This window comes from Protopterus annectens, chromosome 13.part0 (genome assembly GCF_019279795.1).
Source record: "Protopterus annectens isolate FY-2018-M chromosome 13.part0, PAN1.0, whole genome shotgun sequence".
Taxonomy (NCBI): Eukaryota; Metazoa; Chordata; order Ceratodontiformes; family Protopteridae; genus Protopterus; species Protopterus annectens.
This window is the reverse complement of record NC_056747.1, coordinates 996,094,593-996,117,035: the sequence shown is the minus strand read 5'-3', so window position 1 is coordinate 996,117,035 and position 22,443 is coordinate 996,094,593. Positions and strand designations below refer to the sequence as shown.

General features: G+C 37.9%; 1 protein-coding gene across 1 annotated transcript in view; it reads right to left on the bottom strand.

Moving 5' to 3' along the window:
* Positions 1-22,443, bottom strand: part of LOC122788058 (keratin, type I cytoskeletal 19-like) — a 230,512-nt gene that overhangs the window by 78,896 nt on the left and 129,173 nt on the right. Inside the window, exons 4-5 of the mRNA XM_044054979.1 lie at positions 18,674-18,835; positions 14,285-14,410 (exon numbers count right to left, since the gene is read on the bottom strand). Of these exons, the coding sequence (XP_043910914.1) occupies positions 14,285-14,410; positions 18,674-18,835 (288 nt within the window). The remainder of the gene's footprint in view (positions 1-14,284; positions 14,411-18,673; positions 18,836-22,443) is intronic.

Genomic DNA, 22,443 nt, shown 5'->3' with positions numbered 1-22,443 from the left:
AATGATGTATCTTCTGTTTAATATATTTTTAAATTTCCTCCACAAAGCCTTGGTGTATACTTCCCTCATTCAGCATCCAGGTAAATCAGTTTGCATCACTGTGGCTAACAATCTGTCTAAACTCCCAATTACCCAAAAGTCCTTCTCTTTCATTGAAGCTTGGCTAGACAGCTCTGAACTTCTGCTAAATCCTAAAAAATGCTTCTCTATACTACCGTTTTAAGTACCATAACATTCTGACTCCCCTCCATCCTTGCCTTTTTCTACATTTTCCATGCCCCTTACATACCTCAGTGGATGTTTCTCTATATCACTAAATCTCATGTATACAGCAATCTGCACTTCAAAATTAGTTCCTCAAACAAGGAACAATTCAAAGCTTATATTGACAATCTAAAGACCTCTGCAGCCCCTGAAATCATTTATATACTACACTATAACCACATCTCCCGCTAACCTTATATAAAACAAGGAAATTATATTTAACCATTTTAATCTATCGTAATACTTTATATTTCTGAATTGTTAAACTTTTTTGGTGAATTATCTCTGAACTGGCCCAATTGTATGAATATGACTCTCCTACAAAGGTGCCACATCAAGGCTTCATCTTTCAGGCCTGGCCTGACCAAACTGATAAACAATTCTTTCATTATATTCATATTTATATTCATTATATTTATACTCTTTCCTATCTCTAAATAATCTTAATTCACTACCAGTAATTTTATTTGTAGATAACATGTTTTAGTGTGGTTCTCAAAAGTCAACTTCTGATCGACAAGCATGCCTAATAGGGAGAAAAGTCCCAGAATTGCTCCATTTAACAAAAAAAAAAAAAAAAAAGACAACTTACTTCCATGTCTGCTGCAGCCAGTCAGGTCCCTTGCATCACTGAAGTGGACCTGATTGAGGGCAGCTTACAGACAAAGTTAAAAAAAAAAAACGGAAAAAAGTTTGCGATCGCACAATTACATCGTGTAGCCGCTCGGACATCTACAAAGTGTGGTGGAAGGAGGAATTAATGATGGAGAAGGAGAAACCCACAGCTGCTGGATGGGGGCCCTCTTTTATGGGCAGATGATCAGGGGCTCCGGACACGGGTTCCATGAGTGCCTAATGCCGGCTATGTTAGTTGTCTAACCAAGATTCATACAGACCCTAGTAATCCACCCCTATGACCTATCGTAGCAGGAAGGGGTTGGTTATTGGAACCTTTGTCAATATTTGTGGAAAGTGAGCTGAAAAACGTTTTACCCAAAGCTGGTTCAGTACTGAAAGATACAGGCAGCTTTTTGACAGATCTCTATGAAAAAACAAGACGCTTGACCAGTACTACGGATCTCATCTTAGTTACAATGGACATCAATAGTTTGTTCACTGTGATTCCCAATAGCTATGGGATTGAAGCAATTTGTGAGTACCTACACTGGAATGGCTTTAATGCTGATCTTTTGTGCACCTTACTGGAGTTTATCCTAGAGAAAAACATTTTTGTCTATGGCAGAGATTATTATTGTCAGACATGGGGTGTGGCAATGGACACACGCTGTGTCGATAACTATTCCAATCTGGTACTTGCCTTTTGGGAAGAAAACAATGTCTTTACAGATAATAACCCTTAGCATTCACAGCTATTACACTATGCCTGTTTTGTGGATGATATTTTTTATATTGTGGCAGGGTGATGATGAACAGCTGGCACTGTTTATGGAGTTCTTAAACTCAAGTACCACTTTTGTGAAATTTAAGGTTAAATCCTCCAGAGAAGTGATTGATTTTCTAGATGTTGAATTATCTTTACATCAAGATCTGGGACTTAATACCAACTTATATAGAAAAGGAACATGGAAGAACCATTATCTGCAACATAACAGTATGCATCTGAATCACATATTTAAGAATATCATGGAGAATCAGGTACTTTGGATTTCTAGACTTTGTACTGATGATGCCGGTTTCAATCAAGAGTGTCTCCAGCTCGAGAAGAATCTACAAGACAGAGGCTATAAAATGCAAGATCTAAGAATTAAATCAGACCATAATGAAATAAGGGAAGGGAAAGATAAACCATACTACAAAAGAAAGGAACCCTTCAGCAAATATGTCAACAACACAAAAGAGAGGAAGAACACTTTGAATTGTGCACTTACATACAGCATAGATAACAAAGAGATTTGTGATATTATCCGGAGGTTTGGCCGATACTTATGGAAGATGATAAAATAAAGCATATAGTAGGTGAGCATCCGAAGTTCACTTTTAAAAACAAGAAAAATATTAAAAGATTGCTCTGTAATAAAAATGGATTTAGCTCCAACAAGATCTGGGACAGGAAAGGGACTTTCAAATTTACAAGATGCAAAGCTTGCCCGCTCATTGATAGTAGCAACACTTTTACACATCCTAAATTGAAGAAAAACTATGTATTTAAAGTATATGCAGACTGTGATAGTCGGCACTTAGTCTATCTCATGATGTGCAGCCATTGTGAAGCTTTTTACATTGGCAAGACTGATCAGCACTTGAAAGATAGAATACTTTGTCATCTTAGGGATATTTGCAACTTAGATCTTAATAATGAACTTGACCTGCATATTTCTGTACAGTTACACATAGATTTATGTTTAAAGTGGTTCAATGTGTACTCTATACTGTTAGGGATGAAGACATTACCAACCATTCTGAGCTTTGTGAAACTAGCTGGATTTTGAACCTGAGGGCTGATCGGCCACCTGGGCTGAATAGCATAGTACCACTTAAGCCAATCCTTAAGAAAAGGAGAGTATCCATGGTGCAAGCTAGGAGGCTGGTCCTTAGGAAACTGGCAATTGGTTAATTTCCTAATTGGATAATGGGTAGGTGTGTTTACTATCCTAGCCCTCATTGGCTAGTTCTCACTTTTACTCTAGGAGGAGAGCAAGAATAAATCATGATCTGATGAAAGCTCATTGTCGAAAGCGCTTATCTGTTGTTATAGCTCTCCATGCTAAAGTTTGACTGTGGCTGTTTTTACTGTCATTGTTTCCATTAAAAGTTTGTTTTGAATAATTTTTAAAAAAGTTCTTCAGAAGAGTGCAACTAAAGCTGTGGAGGTGCACCGAGGACTGCTTTTCACATGATTATAATTAGAGATGTAAGACAGATCCTTTAGGTAATACAGTACTGAGGGGACTATGATTCAAAAGTGCAAGGCTCATCCATTATAGGACCTAGTACTTGAGGGAATATGATTCAAGAACAAAATTATGTGCACATATGTAGCAGGCACTATACCAATGTGGAATTCCAAGTGTACAGGAATGGGTCAAACAGCTCATTAAATTTTGGCCATGTCTGCAGTACATTACCCATTCATGTGTGCAAGGCTCCATCTACAACTCATTACTGACTGGTTCTCTTTCTGTGATGTCAATGTCCTACTATGTTTCAACACCATGGTGGTGTTTTCTACATGGAGAATAGCCCACACTTGCTTATTAGATTACTGAGGATGTAGTTATGTTCTAACAAGAGAAGCATTGGTTTGTAGTAATATTTTATAGATCTTTTACATTTCTTCACATGTTCTGTGACCAAGTATATGAGGATATACACATCTATAGAAGTCATATAGTATGTCTTTCTCATCCTGTATGATTCTGGGGATTCATTTCCATTTGCTTTATGTTGACACTGATAGAGGAAGTATGCCTTCCTGTGCCCTGACTGCTGAACATAATGCCCAGTGATAGGTGACAGCAACAATATTGTAGCACCATGTTAGGTGACATCTTTGGTTTTCTACATTGCTAACTTTGTATTGTAATAGCTGTGCTATTCAGACATTTCTGAGGAGTACTTGGGAAGGGAAGTTGTAGAGGTGCTGTTGTGGATAACACTCAATAAATACAACAGTGCTACCCTCTAAGAAATAATGACTACTCACTCAGCATAACATAGTCTACACAGGTCTACATAGGAAAACAAGAAGGATGCTTCATGCTCACCAGATGATTTATAAAAATCAGTGAACACCATAGATTATATATTCCTCATTTTGAAGGAGGGATGGGCCGCCTTGAAATTGATTACATGTACAGATCTGTAATTATTGCTCTCCACACATATCTGCTGACCTCACAAGACCCAAATGTAGTGAACGTTTTGAAACATGAGGAGAATAAATCTAAGATGACTTCTCTGCTTAATTTAGCATAAGCATATCGGCGTCAAGCAGGAATGGAAATTAAACCAGAAATAGATTAAAATCAGGCAGCAATTGAATGTGTTATAAAACAAAAGAATGAATATAAGGTAAAGGACTAGATGAGAAGGCAAGACGTGAAAAAAGCATAAATATAGTTGCATGTACAGAAAACTCCAGGAAGAACCTTATGTTGATCAGGAATGGATGCAGGAATGGTTAAGGAGAGGAGGATTCAAACCAAGAGATGAAAGGTTAATATTGGCAGCCCAAGAGAGTGGGCTATGTACACACTGGTTTATAAAAGTCTATTGAACATGTGGGAGAAACAGACAGGTTTCTGTCAACAGTAGGTTTTTGTAAAACCAAATTGGAAACAGTCACACACATTCCAGCATACTAATGGCGGATGGACTGTATACTGAAAGGCATAATAATGTGGCAGGATTGTTGCACTGGGGATTGTGAAAACACTATAATAATGAAGTGGCTGAAAAACACTGGAAACATGACCCACAAAGCATCATAGAAAATGATGAAGTTTATATCACATGGGCTCACCCATTAAAGATAGATGCTAGAAAACTGGATATAGTGGTCCAAGAAAAGAAGGCAAGACTAGCACTGGTCATTAGATTTGCCACACCCAATGACTACAGTGCCTTGCGTACAGAGAGACACAAAGTCATAAAATATCAGGATCTGCAGGCAGAAACAAGAGCAATGTAGAAGAAAGATACCAGACAGTTCCAATAGTAGCAATGGATATTATAAAAAATAATCTACAGTCATATTTAGATATGTTACCAATCCATGTAACTTTGCATGAATTGCAGAAGGAATCATTACTGGGCACATTGCAGGGGCTGTGAAGAGCACTTTTGGCTGACATCAAAGATTAAAACAATACTAATTTCATGAACTTTAATTGTACTTTGACTTAGGAATGGGGTCTTTTCCTGTCATGATATTAAAAACCCAAAAGATTTGGAGAAATTAAAAGACAAGAAGCCATATCAATCTTAGGAGCATTCTTTTTCATACAGTATGTCTGCCCTTTTTCAGTGCATTTCCCAGAACACTAACCCCATGCACTGCATATCCTGTCTATGCATTGCACCCAGAGTTAAGACATAATCAGCAAGACAGGGACCTTACCGCAAACATCTGTGAAATTGTTGGAATGTTTATTTATTCAAATAACCTCAAGCACCTAAAATAGACGTGAAACTCACATTGCATACGTTGTGAAGTGATATCCATATCTAATGATGTCGTACTAAGGAAAAATACAATAAAATACCAGAAATGGATTATAAAAAATACTGCACTTACCTGTAACTCAGAAAAATATTTTTTTATGAGAAATTCTGCCATTATTCATAAACATTAGGTGTAAATACACAGGGCTGGTATGGAGTAAAGCCCAGGTATCCTGTGCCATGTAATGCATAGAGGACTGTGATTGGGTTTCTGATTATAACATGCTTATTATGTGTTCAAGATATCGATACCAAGAAATCCACTTTGAGAGTGAAGCTTGAGAGGTGAATCTCAGAATCCACACTGAGAACACATAATAATAAGTTATCTTCAGAAGATCTGATCAAAATTATTTGTAGTGCATGGAGCCCCAAGTACTAGCAATTACAGAAAAGTTGAAAAAAATGTGTTGTGCCAGCTTTAAAAGCCAGTAAAGCAGTGGGGATATGGTCTATTTCTTTGCCTATTCCTTGTCTCAGAAATCAGTTGGTTCTGATATAGTGGTTGTAATGTAAAAGAGAGAAGAGACAGAAACAGAGCTGAAATGAAGCCATTTAATGTTACTCTTGTTTTGTTTACTGGCTGGTGCTGTCAGTTGTTTGTGCCAGAAGCAGAAATTAACAATTAAGCAAATGTTGTTAAGATTGTGTCTCACGCTTGAGTAGTGCTGAACCAGGATGCTATTGAACTGTTATCACAGCATATATATGGTGCTCCATGTACTACATAATAGTTTCTCAGCCCCTTTTGTATGGTATGGAGATAGAATATACAGAAATGTGTATGTGATAAAGACACAGCTGGTATGTAAATGTGTATCTGTGACCTAGTCCTCATTTCACAAATCAGTGAATGGTGGACCCTACTTTGTAGTGGGGAAGTTATAGTAGTGCAGTGGTGGATAACACTGTATGAATGCAGCAGTAGTGCACTCACCGTGCAAGAATTAGAGACTACTTACTCAGCATAACATAGTTGTGCAACAATATCACCATTCCCTGAAAGGGGGCTACTGCTATGAAGGAAGAAAAATAAGAGATATAAAGGGAAATGTGGCATTGTGCTGCAGTGCTGACAGGTGAACTGCCACAACTAAACATAGCCCACCCTCGAAAACATGGCTATGTAACTGACCTCTTGCCAATGGGAGCAGCAGCTGTACTCAGGCTATTTACAGACATACAAAGTTAATTACTGTTTTGTTCCCCCCTGTGGTCCTGACAGCCTGCACAGAATCTTTTCTGAGTTAGTCTCACGAGTGACTGTGGAAATCTGCAAACATAAGCTGAGCCAATATCCCATTAACCAGAGAGACAAAAACAGATAAAGTTAGGGAGTGATCTCCTACCAGAAGATTCATAAAGCTAAGTAGTATTCCTACCACGCTGGATGACATCGAGACCAGATAGTGAACTGCAGTCCATGGTCATCATACAGCGACATCACCTGTACTCCTGTGCAGTAATTGCCCCTCCACAGGGTGATACACAGACACATACACACATGCATGCAAACAGACAAACTGTCACATATGTAGACAAACAGAGGCTGACACTCTTTTCTGTCTCTCTCACACACACACACACACACACTCATACATGCGCGTATGCGGGACCCACACTTTACCTACTTGAGGGTTCTGGCATGTGTATTGTAATGTGAACCATAGTAGTCAGAGCACTACTTGGATTTATGACTCTTCCTACAGCCATTACAGTGGACCAGGTATGTCCACTATGTCTGTGAATATCCCAGTTCATTCATTGCCCGATTCTCATTATCTAGTTCAAGGTCAAGGTCTCAGGACAACTGTAGCTTATCCTGATACTCAGTGGGCATGAGGCAAAAATATTAATTCTGGTAGGGCAAGGACACTAGTCGATCACAGACTACACATACACTCACAACACACCTCACTAACTACCTGCCTTCAAGGTGAGGAAAAAATAGGACCACCCAGAAAGAAATCTCCACAGCAAATCCAAGGAACACAGACCCCACAGACCTTCTACTTTCTTCAAAGACTTGGCTGAAGTATCTGAAATCTCTGCCCTTGGGGGGTGATTTGTTTCTGTATACATCTGTGATATAAAGCAACATTTCCCAGTGCTCAGTGCCTTCAGATGGTTGTCTTATGTTCTACATCATTCTGTTTGAAAATTGTAACACTATACTGTGACATTTGTTTTACATCTAACTTGCACATTCTACATCATACACAGCCATTCCGAATTGACCTCGCAATGGTCCAGAGACAGGATTATTTATTTAGTTAGTTGAATTTATTTATGGGGTAAGTGCACTGATTAGATATGATCAATTCTGGTCTCAGCCCTTGGCTGAATTACAATTCTAATGTCTTAAATATTTGAACATGATACCAGTTTCAGCCTTGTTCTATTGCTGTGTACTGTTTTGCTTTTCCTTCCTCTTTGCTTTATCAGTGTGTTGTCCTTTGATGAACAATCAGCAGATATGGGTAATTAGTTTGAAAATGCAAACACTAGATCCTTTTCTGTAACCATAGCTTTGCATCTTGTGTACAAAAACATTCAACTTGCTTCTAATATATTTTCAACAATGTTACTAAATAACTTAAGGAGGCTACAAAACAGGCAAGGGCATTTTGTACCCTAGCCATGGCTTCCAATTCATAACAAAATCAATCACATTTATCTTCTCCCTCCACTGTGTATTCTTCAAGCAGTTTCCCTATCAGTTTATGTACACAGTGGAATGTGTCAGGAGTGTTCTGCAATTCATGAAATTAGGTCTGACTGAAACAGAAATAAAGTGTACTACACTTGTCTGCCAACTTAGTTTTTCTGTCAATGAAAAAAATAAACATTGATATAATGAAATCTTAGTTCCTGCCACAAATCTAGGCTTATCTTTTTAATTTACAAGCTGTACAAACTGTTGTTCATACTGAATACCATAATAACTCCACTGATCCGTGAATAAATTAGTTAACCTAGCACAAACACAGCATTAAGAAATCTATAGTTTTCTGTATATTTCTTGTCTGTTATTTGGGATTATCCTCATCTGCAGAGTAGGGGATCAATCAGACTCCTTTCTGATTTATTGAAAATATTATGGCTGCAAGTTATCCAGACCTGCATTCTGCTTCATCCAGAGCTGGATCATGATCAAATGGGGCACTGGGCAGGGTAATTGACTGTCCTCCCAGCAGTCATACTAAAACCCCATTCCTTGGCTTTATTTACCAGAATAACAGTGTTCAAACCTGTCAGTGTGCATACTCTTTTTTATCTATTTTTTTTTTTTTACTTCTACAATAATCCTAGGAATTTGAATTTAATTTAAAACAGTTATTTGAAATTTTACAGCAAAAACTTTGCTAAACAAAACAACTGAAAACAAATAACACGAGCAACAGTAAACAGCTCTTCCTTCGAAACTCACATTTACTGAAAATGCATTTGGCAATCGATAAAACCACAAAAGGTGCTGACTATATAGTGAAGCACTGATTAGCATCTATGTGAAGAGTGCAGGAATTCAAAATGCAAATGTGCAATGCATCTGCTAATAGCTTGAGACAGCCCACTGGAGTCAAGTGTTCTTTTTCCAGGGCAGCCTAGAAGTATTATGTCGTGAAGTGACTTGGTCTCAGTTACATTAGACAAATAAGGGCAGAGGAATCAACCCTGCATTGCTGAAGGAGCTCACAGCTGAGCTTATCTAGACTAAGCACAAGATAGACTGCTGTAGTCCAAACACAATACCTTTCACACCAATGTGCATGTGAAAAACAAGGTTAATTAAAATTGTATTCACAAATAAATTACTAACATTAAACTCAAAAGACTGTATGCTGTCCATTTTATTCACAGACAAATACATTGGCAGCAGTCAACAAAACAAGGAAACTAAGGATCTTACCAAAGAACTTGGCTCATATTAATGAAATTTGTGTTTACTACAATCATCTCCTTTCTTTCTTTACACCATAACTATTGTGGGTTGCTGGAACCAAGTATCTGTATGGAGACACATAACCATCAATTTCAGCCACTTGCATGACTATACATCTAAGATATTGGCTTGAGAACAAGTGAATTAATGCATTCATAAATAATGGGCCAAAACTGTATCTCAGCTCTGCTGTCAAAACCATACATTGGAACCCCTCTCAACACCCTAGTTCAAATCAGAGACAAAGACCCATACATCAAGAACAGATTTTAAATGTTTTTCTTATATACTTGGAAATTTGCTAGAATAAAAAGCTTTTTCTTAGCAAGCATTTTCTGAAGGATACAACATCTGAAACTTGTGGCTGTCATTACTTATATGCAATCCACCGTAATTTACCAAAAAGCCACAAATTTTACAAGGGATGGACAGAAACACCTCTCCATTTCTTTGCTTAAGAATTTTGGGTATAGCTAAAAATAATGAGGGAACAAAGGTCTGTTTTTTTTTTTAAATGCATTTTCTTTTAGTTACTTGCTCACTGTACAAAGTGTCCCTATTGAGGGATGACCCAGAATCATTATCTGAAGGGATTCAAATGGTTTTGACAATAGGAATCAGCTTGTTAATATCTCAGAGCTGTAAGTGCCAGACATCATTTTCTGAACAACTATGAAAGTTTAATGACTAGCATTATTGACCGACTGTCATCTTCAGTAATTTGTCAGAAAATTAAGACATAAAGGAAGTTCCGGCATTTACTGTAGTGTATTAAGGCCCTAAGCTCATAAGGAGCTGCTTCCTGTAGCCAAGGATATGATTTCTAGCCCATTTGTCTACGTTTTGTGACTTTGAGCAAGTCACTTAACCAGACAGTGCTCTTGGGATATGGTGGATTAAAAATATGTATTTTCTAAGTTATAAAGATGCGCGCACACACACACACACACACACACACACACACACACACACACACACACACACACACACACACACAGACGGTTCTGCAAAAATCTTTCTCATATAATGCAAAAAAAATCCCATTCCAATATCTTGCAGGAGTGAAGTCCAGTACCCTGTGTGCAGTACTACTTAATAACAAAAACAAACATCCTAGAAAACAAATTGCTTTACTAATAGCATAGCTAAAGATCAAGCTCCAGTGCTGATCTCACAGCAGAAATGCTTCTAGGCTGAAGGAAGTGAAACAAATCTCCTAGAATGTAATGGAGCATTTTTTTTTTATAATTTTTAAGGCCAGACTGTGCACCCAGCTGGCATTGGGTCCTAGGCAGTTGCATAGTTTGCCTTGTGCTAGATCTGTCCCTAGTTTTCTCTCTCTCTCTTTTTCTCACTGTTTGAGACATGAGTGAGAAGGTACATCACAGAGGTAAAGAATACCTGAATTTGAATCCTATCATGTGTCACTTGTAGACCATCAAGCACTGAAAAAATTATTGAAAGTTTTTCTGCTACATCTCTCATGTAAAAATTACATTGTTTCTGCAAAATTACCTAGTTATAAAACAGTCAAAAGGAAAAATACAAAATAAAAGCCATAACATATTGCCTTGTTGCTCGAAAGTTCTAGGAAGCTGTAACATGAAACTCTGAGCCTTCACATGCCAGGTCTTAGTAAATATATTTTCAGCTAGTTTACCAGCTAGAGTTAAAATGATTTCATATTATGAAATGGTTCACTGTTATATCCTAATGCATGAACATTTCAGCAATTCATAGAAATCAGTTCTGTAAATACAGTGTGGACGTTTTAAAAGAAATATTGAATGGGTTATGTTGTCTTACAAGTTCTTCTAGTCTTTCTGAAATTAAAATCAATTTAAAGTTAAGAGAAAATGTTGATAATGATCATCTTACTAGTAATGAATTAATTTGTCTTTGGACCTAAATCTTCTGGGATGACATATCTAATTTGAAGAATGTTTAGTTAACTAGGCAGGTTTTCAATGAGGAAGCTTGGCAGGCATCAAATGCTTGATTGCCAAATGTCTTTCATGTAATTTTTAGACACAGAATCACAACTCAAAAGAAGCTATTCATTATTGAAGTATTCTTATTACATTTATGTTGAATCAGACGGTGCTGTTTCCAAATAGTACATTTGGTTGAGCTGTGCACTGCCCTAAATGACCATAGAAGGGGAGAGGGGTTGGGAATGACTTGCTGGAAAGCACATTTACATGGCATGTTTAATTTGTTTTAGTGCATGTTTGATATTTTCATTTCAAGCACAGTTGTCAAAGAAGGTGTGGAGTTCTGTGACAGAGCATCAAACTGTAGTGCAAGATGCCCCCAGTACTGATACTTGTTCCCTACTGAGGTGGGTCTGTGTGGCAGTTAACCAGCAAGGATTAAAACTGTTAATAGTCAGTTACCTGTAGTTTATGGTTTGAGTCCCACAGCCTTAATTTACCCGAGCAAGTCACTTAGCAGACATGTGCCCTTGTAAAACTGGGCTAGGCTGCTTAATGACCTCCTTAACTGCATACCTTGTAACTACCTATGTGACTTTTTCCATTCTAAGGTGCTTTCATTGGTTTAAATATAATGTTCTGACACTCAGCAGTTTGGCAGTCAGATTATCAACATGAATCCTTTTACTGAAACCATGACTTTTTCAAATATATGACATTTTTTATTATTTTTTAGCTTACTCTGCTATGTTGAGAATTAAATTAAGGAAAGCTGCATCAGGACAGAAGTTTGTGCATTTGTGTGTGTGTGTGTGTGTGTGTGTGTGTGTCTGTGTCCTCGTGCGTGTGTCTGTGTGTGTGTGTATGTATGTGTGTGTGTGTGTGTGTGTGTGTGTGTGTGTGTGTGTGTGTGTGTGTGTGTGTGTGTGTGTATGAGTGTGTGTGTGTGTGTGTGTGTGTGTGTGTGTGTGTGTGTGTGTGTGTCTGTGTGTCTGTGTCCTCGTGCGTGTGTCTGTGTGTGTGTGTATGTATGTGTGTGTGTGTGTGTGTGTGTGTGTGTGTGTGTGTGTGTGTGTGTGTGTGTGTGTGTGTGTGTGTGTGTGTGTGTGTGTGTGTGTGTGTGTGTGTGTGTGTGTATGTGTGTGTGTGTGTGTGTGTGTTTACATATTGCATGGCCTTGGACACTTCACACATAACATGGATTTCCACCTTGCTTTTTCATCTGTTATATTTAGGAGTTACAACATTCCATTTCCATGACAACAAACAGAGTTAGTTTCTAAACTTGCATATAAATGGTAGATCAGCTTATTATAGTGATATATTGCCTAACAAGTGGCCAGATTTATTTTAAAGTTACAGATTGTCTGATGTTTAACAGTATATAAATAAATATATAAACAAACAAGCTTCTGTGTTTTGGTATTCATAACTGCTTCACAGAAACATTATCTTCACTCCTTCCTTCTAGAGATCGTAGGTTGTCTGATTGCTTTATTCACAATATTAAAGTAATTTTGGCATAAAACAATTAGAGTGGTTTAGCTATAATTCTGTCTGTTTTCATAAAATTTTTCAAGGCTGCCTCTATACTGAATATTTTCTTTAGAATATGCAACATATATATCTACAGAGTCTGTTTTCTCTGTTCATCTATTCTATTATGTTGGAATAAAGTGCTTCTTTCACTGCTATTGTTATTTTTGCATTTGTATCTGTCATGACTATATATTTTTAATGTTTAACTTCCATCCATCTTCATTCATCCATCTTTTTTTTCCATTAACGACCTTTATCCTTTACAGGGTTGTAGAGATGCCAGAACATCCCCTTGTAGTTGGGATGAGGGGGCACAAAGCTTTGTAGCTTTTTCTGGACTGGGTGCTGTTTTAATGCTGTATGTTCACTCAGTAACTCAGTGACTCAATAACGTAGTCACTCACTCACTCGCTCGCTCACTCACTCACTCACTCACTCACTCACTCACTCACTCACTCACTCACTCACTCACTCACTCACTCACTCACACTAAACAGACACACCTACTGGCAGTTTAGAAGCTCACCAATTCATTCCCTGCATAGTTTGGGGAGATATGAAAAAAAAAACAGAGTATCCAGTGGGGCAAGAAGACAAAAACACAGAAAGGATATTCAAACTCTGCACAAAAGGCTCCTCAACCAAGAATTAAACAAGAAGATCTCCTGTTATGAAGTTGTAATGCTGCTTGTTTCACCAGTAATCTTTAACTTGCGTTTTTATATTTTCTTTAGTTGATGTTATTTGGCCTTATATTTTGGAACCGTTTCCCTGGTTACCCCAGTGGATGATTTTACATGCTTCAGTCAAACAATCAATAAGCATAAATTATATTTAATCTGCTCCATAATATTTTACATCACCTGCAGCAGAACATTTGGGCATCATTACAAGTTTTTCACCAACACTGAGCTCCCCTGTAATGCATATGTTGCTCTGACTTCAGCATTTTTCTCCTACGTTTTGTTACCATCTGGTACATTATCCTTTCTGCTCACTTTGATATAACAGCACTGCTTAAACTCTATGTGGTGTGAAGTTTTACTTGGTGAGAGAGCTGCATCTCAGAAGAGCTTTTCATGACCTTTGAAATGTAGTAAGGCAGCACTGCAAAAGGAAGAAACGTTTATCTAAAACAAGCTCTCAGGTGCGACAAATCATGATGTCATCCAAAAGCAGATCCTGGGACCTCTGATAGCTAAATATTGCTTTAGAATAGGAGGTTCAGATGTCCATGCAAATGGGGTATTGTGTTAGTTGTCATATAACACCGCATCCTTTCATCTGCCATGTCTAATTGATATACAAGTCTGAAGAATATAGTTAGTAGGTATGCATTATAAATACATATTTCTAGGCTCTACAGAAAGGCATCTAGTAGTTACAGATGCACACAACAGCAAATAATCTGCTTACTTACCATGCTGATGAGGGACTGCAGTTCAATTTCCAGTGTCTGGATTGTACGTTTCAGCTCAGTGACTTCATTTTTGCTAGTATTGAGGGCTGTAGTGTTAATAGACACTTCTTGATTCAATGCTTCAAACTGAAATGGAAATCAACATATATTAAATATTTGCTTATCTGAACATCTGTTCATTCAGTTATAGTATCTTGTTAAATTGCCCATTAGGCATATTTTTTTAATATTTACATATATAAAACAATGCTGATAAAAGAAAAGAAATGGTCAGTTAAGTCTGTCTAAGCATGTAGCTAGTCCCTATGCAGCTTCCTGACATTTTAACTTGTTTTTTTTTTCATATTCTTCACCTACCTCATGGTCGTTATAAACTGTTTGCTGCATAACGTTCCACAGCTGCCCATCATGATATTCCAAGGGATGACAACTGTCTATTTGAGGTATTATTTCCTTCCTGCCTACCATAACCTGCTGCATTTTCTAGGAATGTTTCTGTGGATCTGCTGAAGCCTGTAAGATGAAAGTACTAATCTAAATAAGCTTTCTTTGAAGAAAACTAACTAAAGATGAATTTTATTAAAGCTTCTAATGGTTTAAGAACTTTCTTAAAGGGATCAAGATAGCACAAACATTTTGGATCTGAGAAAGCCTATAAGATAAAAACACTAATCTGAATACATTTTCTTTGAAGAAAAGCGACTACAGGCAAATTTTATTGGAATTTATTGCAACCTTGATTGGTTTAAGAACCTTTAACGGGATCAAAGACATGTCATGTAGAGCTTCTACCATAAAACTTTTGGATCTAACGAAGCCTATGCGATGAAAGTGCTAATCTGAATAAACTTTGAAGAAAACTGACTAAAGGTGAATTTTTCCAAAATTTATTAAAGCTTCTACTGGTTTAGGAACTATTTAAAGGGATCAAAATCTTTCCACTTAGAGCCAATAGCATAAATCTTTTAGATTTGATGAAGCTTATAAGATGAAAACATTATTCTAAATAAACTTTCTTCGAAGAAAACTGACGAAAGGCAAATTCTTCTGAAATGTTTTAAATCTTCTACTGGTTTGAGAACTTTTTAAGGGGCTCAAAATCTTTTCATGTACAGCTTCTAGCAAGAAGCAAGGGTTTATTTTCAATAAAAAAAACAGCAGTGTTCTCGAGCTAATCCCTTTGGCTTTTGTGTAATAGATTAGGTAATTAAAAGCCTATAAACATACTGCCTTAAGGGTTGAATTAGTCAACAAATACTTCAGAAAGAGTAGAATACACACTTATTCAGGATTCTGCAGAACATTGTTCTCTGCTGACTACAGATACTACAATTTGCAGCCCAATACCATATTTCATTCATAGGAGTCATGCTCTTATAGACACGTAAAATACTGAAGCTCAGTATCTTACATCAGGTTATTAATTGGCATTTCAATACTTTTAATGACCTGTCACTCTAATACAATTGCCTATAAATAACGTTGTTCATAGGCTCATGGCAAATGAAGGTCACATACCCATGGTTGCTACAGTCTGCAGTACCTGGACCTGCCACCACAGTACCTTTATATACAAAACTTGACACCTGCAGTAGGTAATTTATGCCACTTATTGCTCTCAAAGTTTACTTACTTTCAAATCACTGTTACCAAGGAATATATTATGTAATTTTTTTCATTTTGTTCTGTATGTTACATGAAGACTGTGCCAAATGAAATTTTACCAGTGTGTTTCTGTCAAGCTGTAACTTCTGATCTATGGCTGAACTGGGTCACTCAGGATCAGATCACTGCCCTGAACACTTGCAAGACCATCCAAGTTCAATTACTTGTTATTTTAATAAACCTGTACTATGGAGCATAGAAAATAAAATGAAATGCATAGAAGAGAAGAGTGGCACAATGGTGCAGTAAGTAGCATTATTACATCACAGCAAACGTTTCTGTCATTCAGTTCTCATCTAGGCCCCTTCTATTTGGAGTCTGTAGTATCCCCTCCCTCTGTCTGTGATGGCTTTCTCTAGGTACTACAGTTTTCTCCCATTTCCCAAAATCATGTGGTAGGCAGATTATCAAATCTAAATTGTCCTTTGGTATGAATGTGAAGTATATGTAAAACTATGTTGTCCAAAAGTGTGGCATGTGGTATGTGTGTGTGAGATGCAGAACACTGACTTGCCAAAGTGCTTCCATTTCTTACTTGCTTCGAAAACTTTGTGGATGGCATCAGATATTCCCAGGGTTACTGCAGAAGTTGGATGTAATTTGTAAGCATGGATAAATAGGAGGGAATAAAAAATGGCTCCCCAGTAAGCCACTGTTTGCTACTGTAGGCCTGTTTTTTTTGCCAGCTGATCATAGATTTAGTGCAGGTTTCACGTAACAGTTTTCGATGTGAGTGCAGAATGGCCCTATAATGTTAATGAGTGTGATGTAATCACTGGTGGCAGGCAAAAGCAAAGCCAGCAAATGAGATTCTCTCCACAGCATGGCTGCCAGAGCTTTACTGTTACATCTGATAACTTGATTCACTTCACTGGTTACTTTTAGCCAGCTCTGTAAACCATTGTATATTTTTCACAGACAGGATTTTCATGGATTGTTGCACCACTGAGCACTTGCTGACTTGGGATGAATGTTTTTTTTCAGTACTAATCTTATCTTTTAATTGGAGAGTGCACCATTTTCCTGCATCTGGGGTGTCAACAAGTAGCATTCCATCCCAAGTAATTTGGCATTTTGTCTTTCTTCAATCCCCTTTGCATGCCTTCCAGCTGATCATCAGGTACTTTATATGGCTGCTCAAATAGCTCCTTTTATCTTTTTCCCTCCTCACAGTTGAGCATTGACTGCCAACTGGTCCTTTCTTAATCCAACAGGTATACTGGGCGCTCATCTTTTTCCCCCCATTTATTCTGACCCATGCTTAGGTCCAGTGTAGAGATGTAGACTCCTTGTGCAATATGATATTTGACAAGGAGTATTTTGCCCTAACCATTCCTCCTTTCCCCTTCAACATTCCTGTTATGTCCAGAAGTAGAAGTACAATGAAAACATACTATTGTGTTACCCTGCTCTGTGGCAACTTAGTCAATGTCTCCCACCATTCTTTCTTTCTTTGGAAAAAAACTCTTCTGCATGTCTCCAGTCTTCATTACAGGGTAAAGTGCCAGGATGGTCCACTCCTCTTGATAGGCATGCTCACTCTTCCTCTGTCAGCACCTCAAGTTCCCAAATCACCAATTGAACACAGGTCACTTAAGCCATAGTCAGGGCTTTATCACTCTATGCCGTGGTACTGGCTAGCTCCTTTTAATGTAATGTCTCCTGTACTATCTCTTGAAGTTGGGAATCACACTAGTGGCAGGTGGGTCAGAACAGAGCTGCCAGCAGTGTCACATGTACTGTCTTGCACACTAGGAGATTTTTTTTGCATGCTCTAAGTGAGTGGAATTACTGACATCATATGTGTCACCTCAAGTAATTTCAGTTAGCTCCAATTCCGCTTCTTGCCAAAATACAAAAGACAATCATGATTTTGGTACCATCCCCATCACTGCAGGCATATCTGACCGTGGGTGGAAACCACTCCATCAAGGGCAACCAGAAAAAGGCCACTCCTTCTAGGAGCCTTTTCAGCTCCTTCAATGACCAAGCTGCTTGCTGAACTAAGATTGACTGAGTCATAGCCAGGGCTCCTTTCCTCTATGCCATGGAGCTGGTTAGTTTGGCATTTTGGAATTCAGCTGTTAGGTCTGTAAGTTTGATTTTATTTAATTGTATTTAATACTTTTGTATGTGTATACTGGTACAGGGATAACATGCAGCCACAACCAGGCAAAAAATGGAAGTAGCAGTTAACAGAAGCGAACATTTTATAATTGGATGAATGTTTAAAAAGTTCAGCAACAGAAAAATAAAAACACGGAGTTAATAATCATTATATTAATATTATAAAGCACGTGTTTATATATATATACAGAGAATTGATAATTGGGTATAAGGGAATGATGGAAATCTTCGCTGCTTCTGAAAAAATGAAAAAGAAATGTTAACTTCATATTATGGAGTTTTACTCTTTCTCATTAAAACAGTTGTAGCTGTATGGCTATTTCAGTTTTTCTTATCTCTGAGGACCATGTTCTCAAGCTGCTCTATGACCCTGAAAGGCAGATTGACCTGTCTTATGCTCCACTGAGAAAAGCATCCTTTACTTCTCTGAGTATTTGATCTTCTGATGGCATATAAGTTTATTTAACTACATATTTTAAAATGCTGGAGTACCTACAACACGCATGTTCATCAGTTGACCTATTATTAGAGCATTTCTTAGTATCATCTTTAATTCAGGTTTCCATTTCTTCACTAATATTTGCAGTCATTTTTTACCTTGTCTTTATACCAGGCTTCAGCGTCTTTACGATTTTGATCCGCAATTTCTTCATATTGCTTTCGGATCCCCTCCATTATCTTGTGTAGGTCAGTGGAAGGTGATGTGTCAACTTCCACATTCACTTGCCCACCTAATTTACCTTTCAAAGATTCCATTTCCTGGTAGAGAGAGACATAAAACAAAGGAGACAAATGTTAGCAAGTATTACGCAATTATGCATTTATTTTAGCTTTTTTAACATGTTCTATTTAATTATCTGCATGAGACACAGAATGTTAACCTGAACTCAGTTACACCCTCTTTTCTGCTACTAGCTAATCCAAAAATCATCAGACTGTATGATTGCAGATGCTAGGCATAGTCCAAGTTCCATTCTCATAAATGACATTTTCAGGAAATGTAGTTGATCAGACATAGTACTTTATTGTTTTAAACAGACCTGTCATCTCTCCTTGTTTTGTGGAAGCATTCATATTTTCATGCCTGATTTACCTCTGCTCATGATGTACCTATTGTTGGAGGTATGTCCCTATTTTCAGTCTTGATTTACCCTTTCATGCAGTTTTCTGAATCACCCTCTTTACATGGTGATTTGGAAGCTGTCGAGTGTACAGAAAACCACATGCATGACCAACATACTAGTAGCACCAATAATTTAAAGAATGAGGACACACACCTTTCATCTCCCTTTTTTAGAAGCAAACATACTAAATGATGTTTTGTGGTAGTATTTTGCAGTACCAGTCATTAAAATCTATAGGTTTTATATTGTCTTTTGGATAATGTGCTTACATTTTTCTATCATTTTTGTCACTGTCTTGTTTTTAAACATGGGTTCCTGAGTAGTACCTAATGTTTTACTGGAAACTGAAAGCTATACACTATTTGGTGTTCAGATTTTATGCTAATTAGATGTCCAGAGTTTTGGCTGGATTTACCTATTCTTCCAGCATCTTTGCATCTATTTTCAACAGGTGTTGTTTTACATGTATTTAATCATGTTATTTAATTTAACAAAACTATGTAAAATAACAATGTAAAGTTATATGAATATATGCTCTTACATATGGTTTCAGGTTGATGCAAATTTAAGTTCTAGTTTACTTGACTGTACAGAAGAAAGTTTATGTGGTTCCCTACCAAAATATCTGCACTCAAAATGCTGAGTGCTGACAAGCCCCCCCTTGCAAATCTCAAAAATTGCTCTTCTCCTTAAAACTTATTTTTGCAGGGGGGGCAAGCATCCCTCTGCACTCCTTTGTGAGAAGGGTAAGCACCTTCACCCCCTAATGTGTATATACCAACTCCGAGATTGCAATACCTCAGAGAAAATCTTGGACTTAGCATATACAAGTCTGATATTTTGGCCATTAAGTCTCCATTATTTGGGAATTGCTCTAACAAACCCTAGTTCAGACATTTGAAAGTTTGATTTATTACTAATAAATGCCACTGACTGAAAAAAAACAAATAATAAGTTGCAAACTATAAATTAAAAATTAGATTGTCCAAAAATGAAATCTGAAAGTCATGGTGGTCCGTCACCTTCTACAATAATTAACCAAATGACAGTAGACAGAACAATAAGGACATTTAGGAAAAATAGCCACTTTGTGAAAAAACAATCAATTGTTAAATGATTGCTCACTTAAAATATATCATGGACATCCCTCTAAATGGAGGACAATTAAAGTAAAAAATAATCAGGGAATAAACAGTGGCATACAATTACAGTCAGAAACCTCACATTCAGTCTTAGAAACAATATCCAAATGCAGTCCAAATGATGGTGGAGTCAGCTATCATATACTGACTATGAAACTATGAAGTAATGGAAATGTAATACCCATAAACACTAAGTGCAATATTGTAACAGTTTTAATAAAGTCATTCATGAGAAGTGACATGTAACAGTTCATATAATGACCAAGTGATGAACAAAGTAAAATGAATTAAGGTATAATTGGTTCATAGAGCACTGAACCACTAAGGACTCCTCTCTTTTCCATCAAAGATGTTGCTAGAAGCCAGTTACTATAGCACAAGTTATGAAGCCTGTTAATCAAAAGCCTGAAGTAATGAACGAATGCCAACAAAATCCTGGGCTGCGTTTTACATGAGCTCCAAGAAGAACTGAACTCTCACTTAAAATCACTGTTTAGTCTCAGCCTTACAACAGGATATGTACCCAAAGAATGGCATACAGCAACAGTGGTCCCACTCCATAAAGGTGGTGCCACAACGGACCCAGGAAACTATCGCCCTATAAGCCTAACTAGCCTGGTCTGCAAAGCTATGGAGCATATCATCATGGAACTCATAAACAAATACATTGGGAATCTCCAAACACTGGATCCTACCCAATTCAGCTTTGTTAAGGGCAGATCTTGATCTTGAACCTGGTCAATTTCTTTGAAACAGTCACCAAGGCCACAGACGAAGGGAAGGTAGTCCACACAGCCAACCTTGACCTTGCAAAAGCCTTCGACACAATACCCCACTCGGGCATCATAAATAAGCTCACCAGCTTAAATATCAACCCCTATGTCACAAGATGGGTTGCAAACTGGCTTAGGGATAGAACCCACATGGTCAGAATTGCAGGTGCCATGTCAGACTCTAAACCAGTTACAAGTGGCGTCCCACAAGGCTCAGTCCTGGGACCTCTCTTGTTTGGTATATATTTCTCTGAGGTACAGGCTAACACAGGAGGACTATGGCTGACAAAGTTTGCAGATGACTGCAAACTGGGGGCCATAATCAACTCGCCGGCTGACACAAGCATCCTCCAAAAAGGTCTCACAGAGATGGATAACTGGTGCCAGAGCTATGGCCTAAAGCTAAATGCCAAAAAGTGCATAGTCATCCCCTTTGGGAAAAACAAAGTGCCCTCAAATTACCACATAGGTGGTAATCCATTAAGTACAGAAGAAGTAATTAGGGATTTGGGGACCCAAGTAGATTGCAATCTCTCCTTTGACAATCACATTGCCAAAGTGGTTAGAAAGACATTTTATATAGCCCACCTTATCATGAAGGGGTTCACATCTAGATCAAGAGAGGTCATTGTGCCCCTCTACTCATCACTCATCAGGCCCATAATTGAATACAATGCCCCCATTTGGGATGTACCTTACCAGACACCTGCTACAACTAGAAAGACCCCAAAAGTACCTCACCAAGAGGATCAAGGGACTCAAACAGATGCCCTACGCAATTAGTCTAAAGAAACTCCAGCTCTACTCAGTTGCTTACTGCCTACTCAGAGGCTATCTGTGCCTGATGTATAAAGCCATGTCCAACCCAGAATTAATGGACATGCTCCACCTCAAGAAATCCAAATCCATCAGAACTACACATTCCAGTGACTTAAACCTCAGCACAGAAATAAATAGAACATGATGGAGGGACAGATTCATATCCCAGAGACTCCCCTCACTCTGGAACAAAATCCCAATCCATGTCAGACAGAGCCCCTTAATGACCCTCTTCAAGAAGAGTCTTGATGTTTGGATGGGAGATCGTAAATTTACCCCTGGGATCTCTTCTGTGTCACTGCTAGACAGCGGCATGGTAAACTAACCTTAAATGGGCTATCTTCTGTGACCTACTATACAGAGGTATAGTCAACTAATCTAAGAAGGGTGGCGAAAGCCAAACACACTCTGGCTAGGCTTGTAAATGCCCTAGGGCAGATAGCCTAGTATCAACCTATGAACCTAAATAACAAAGGTTACCAGTAAACTATGTTTAGATAAATCCCATA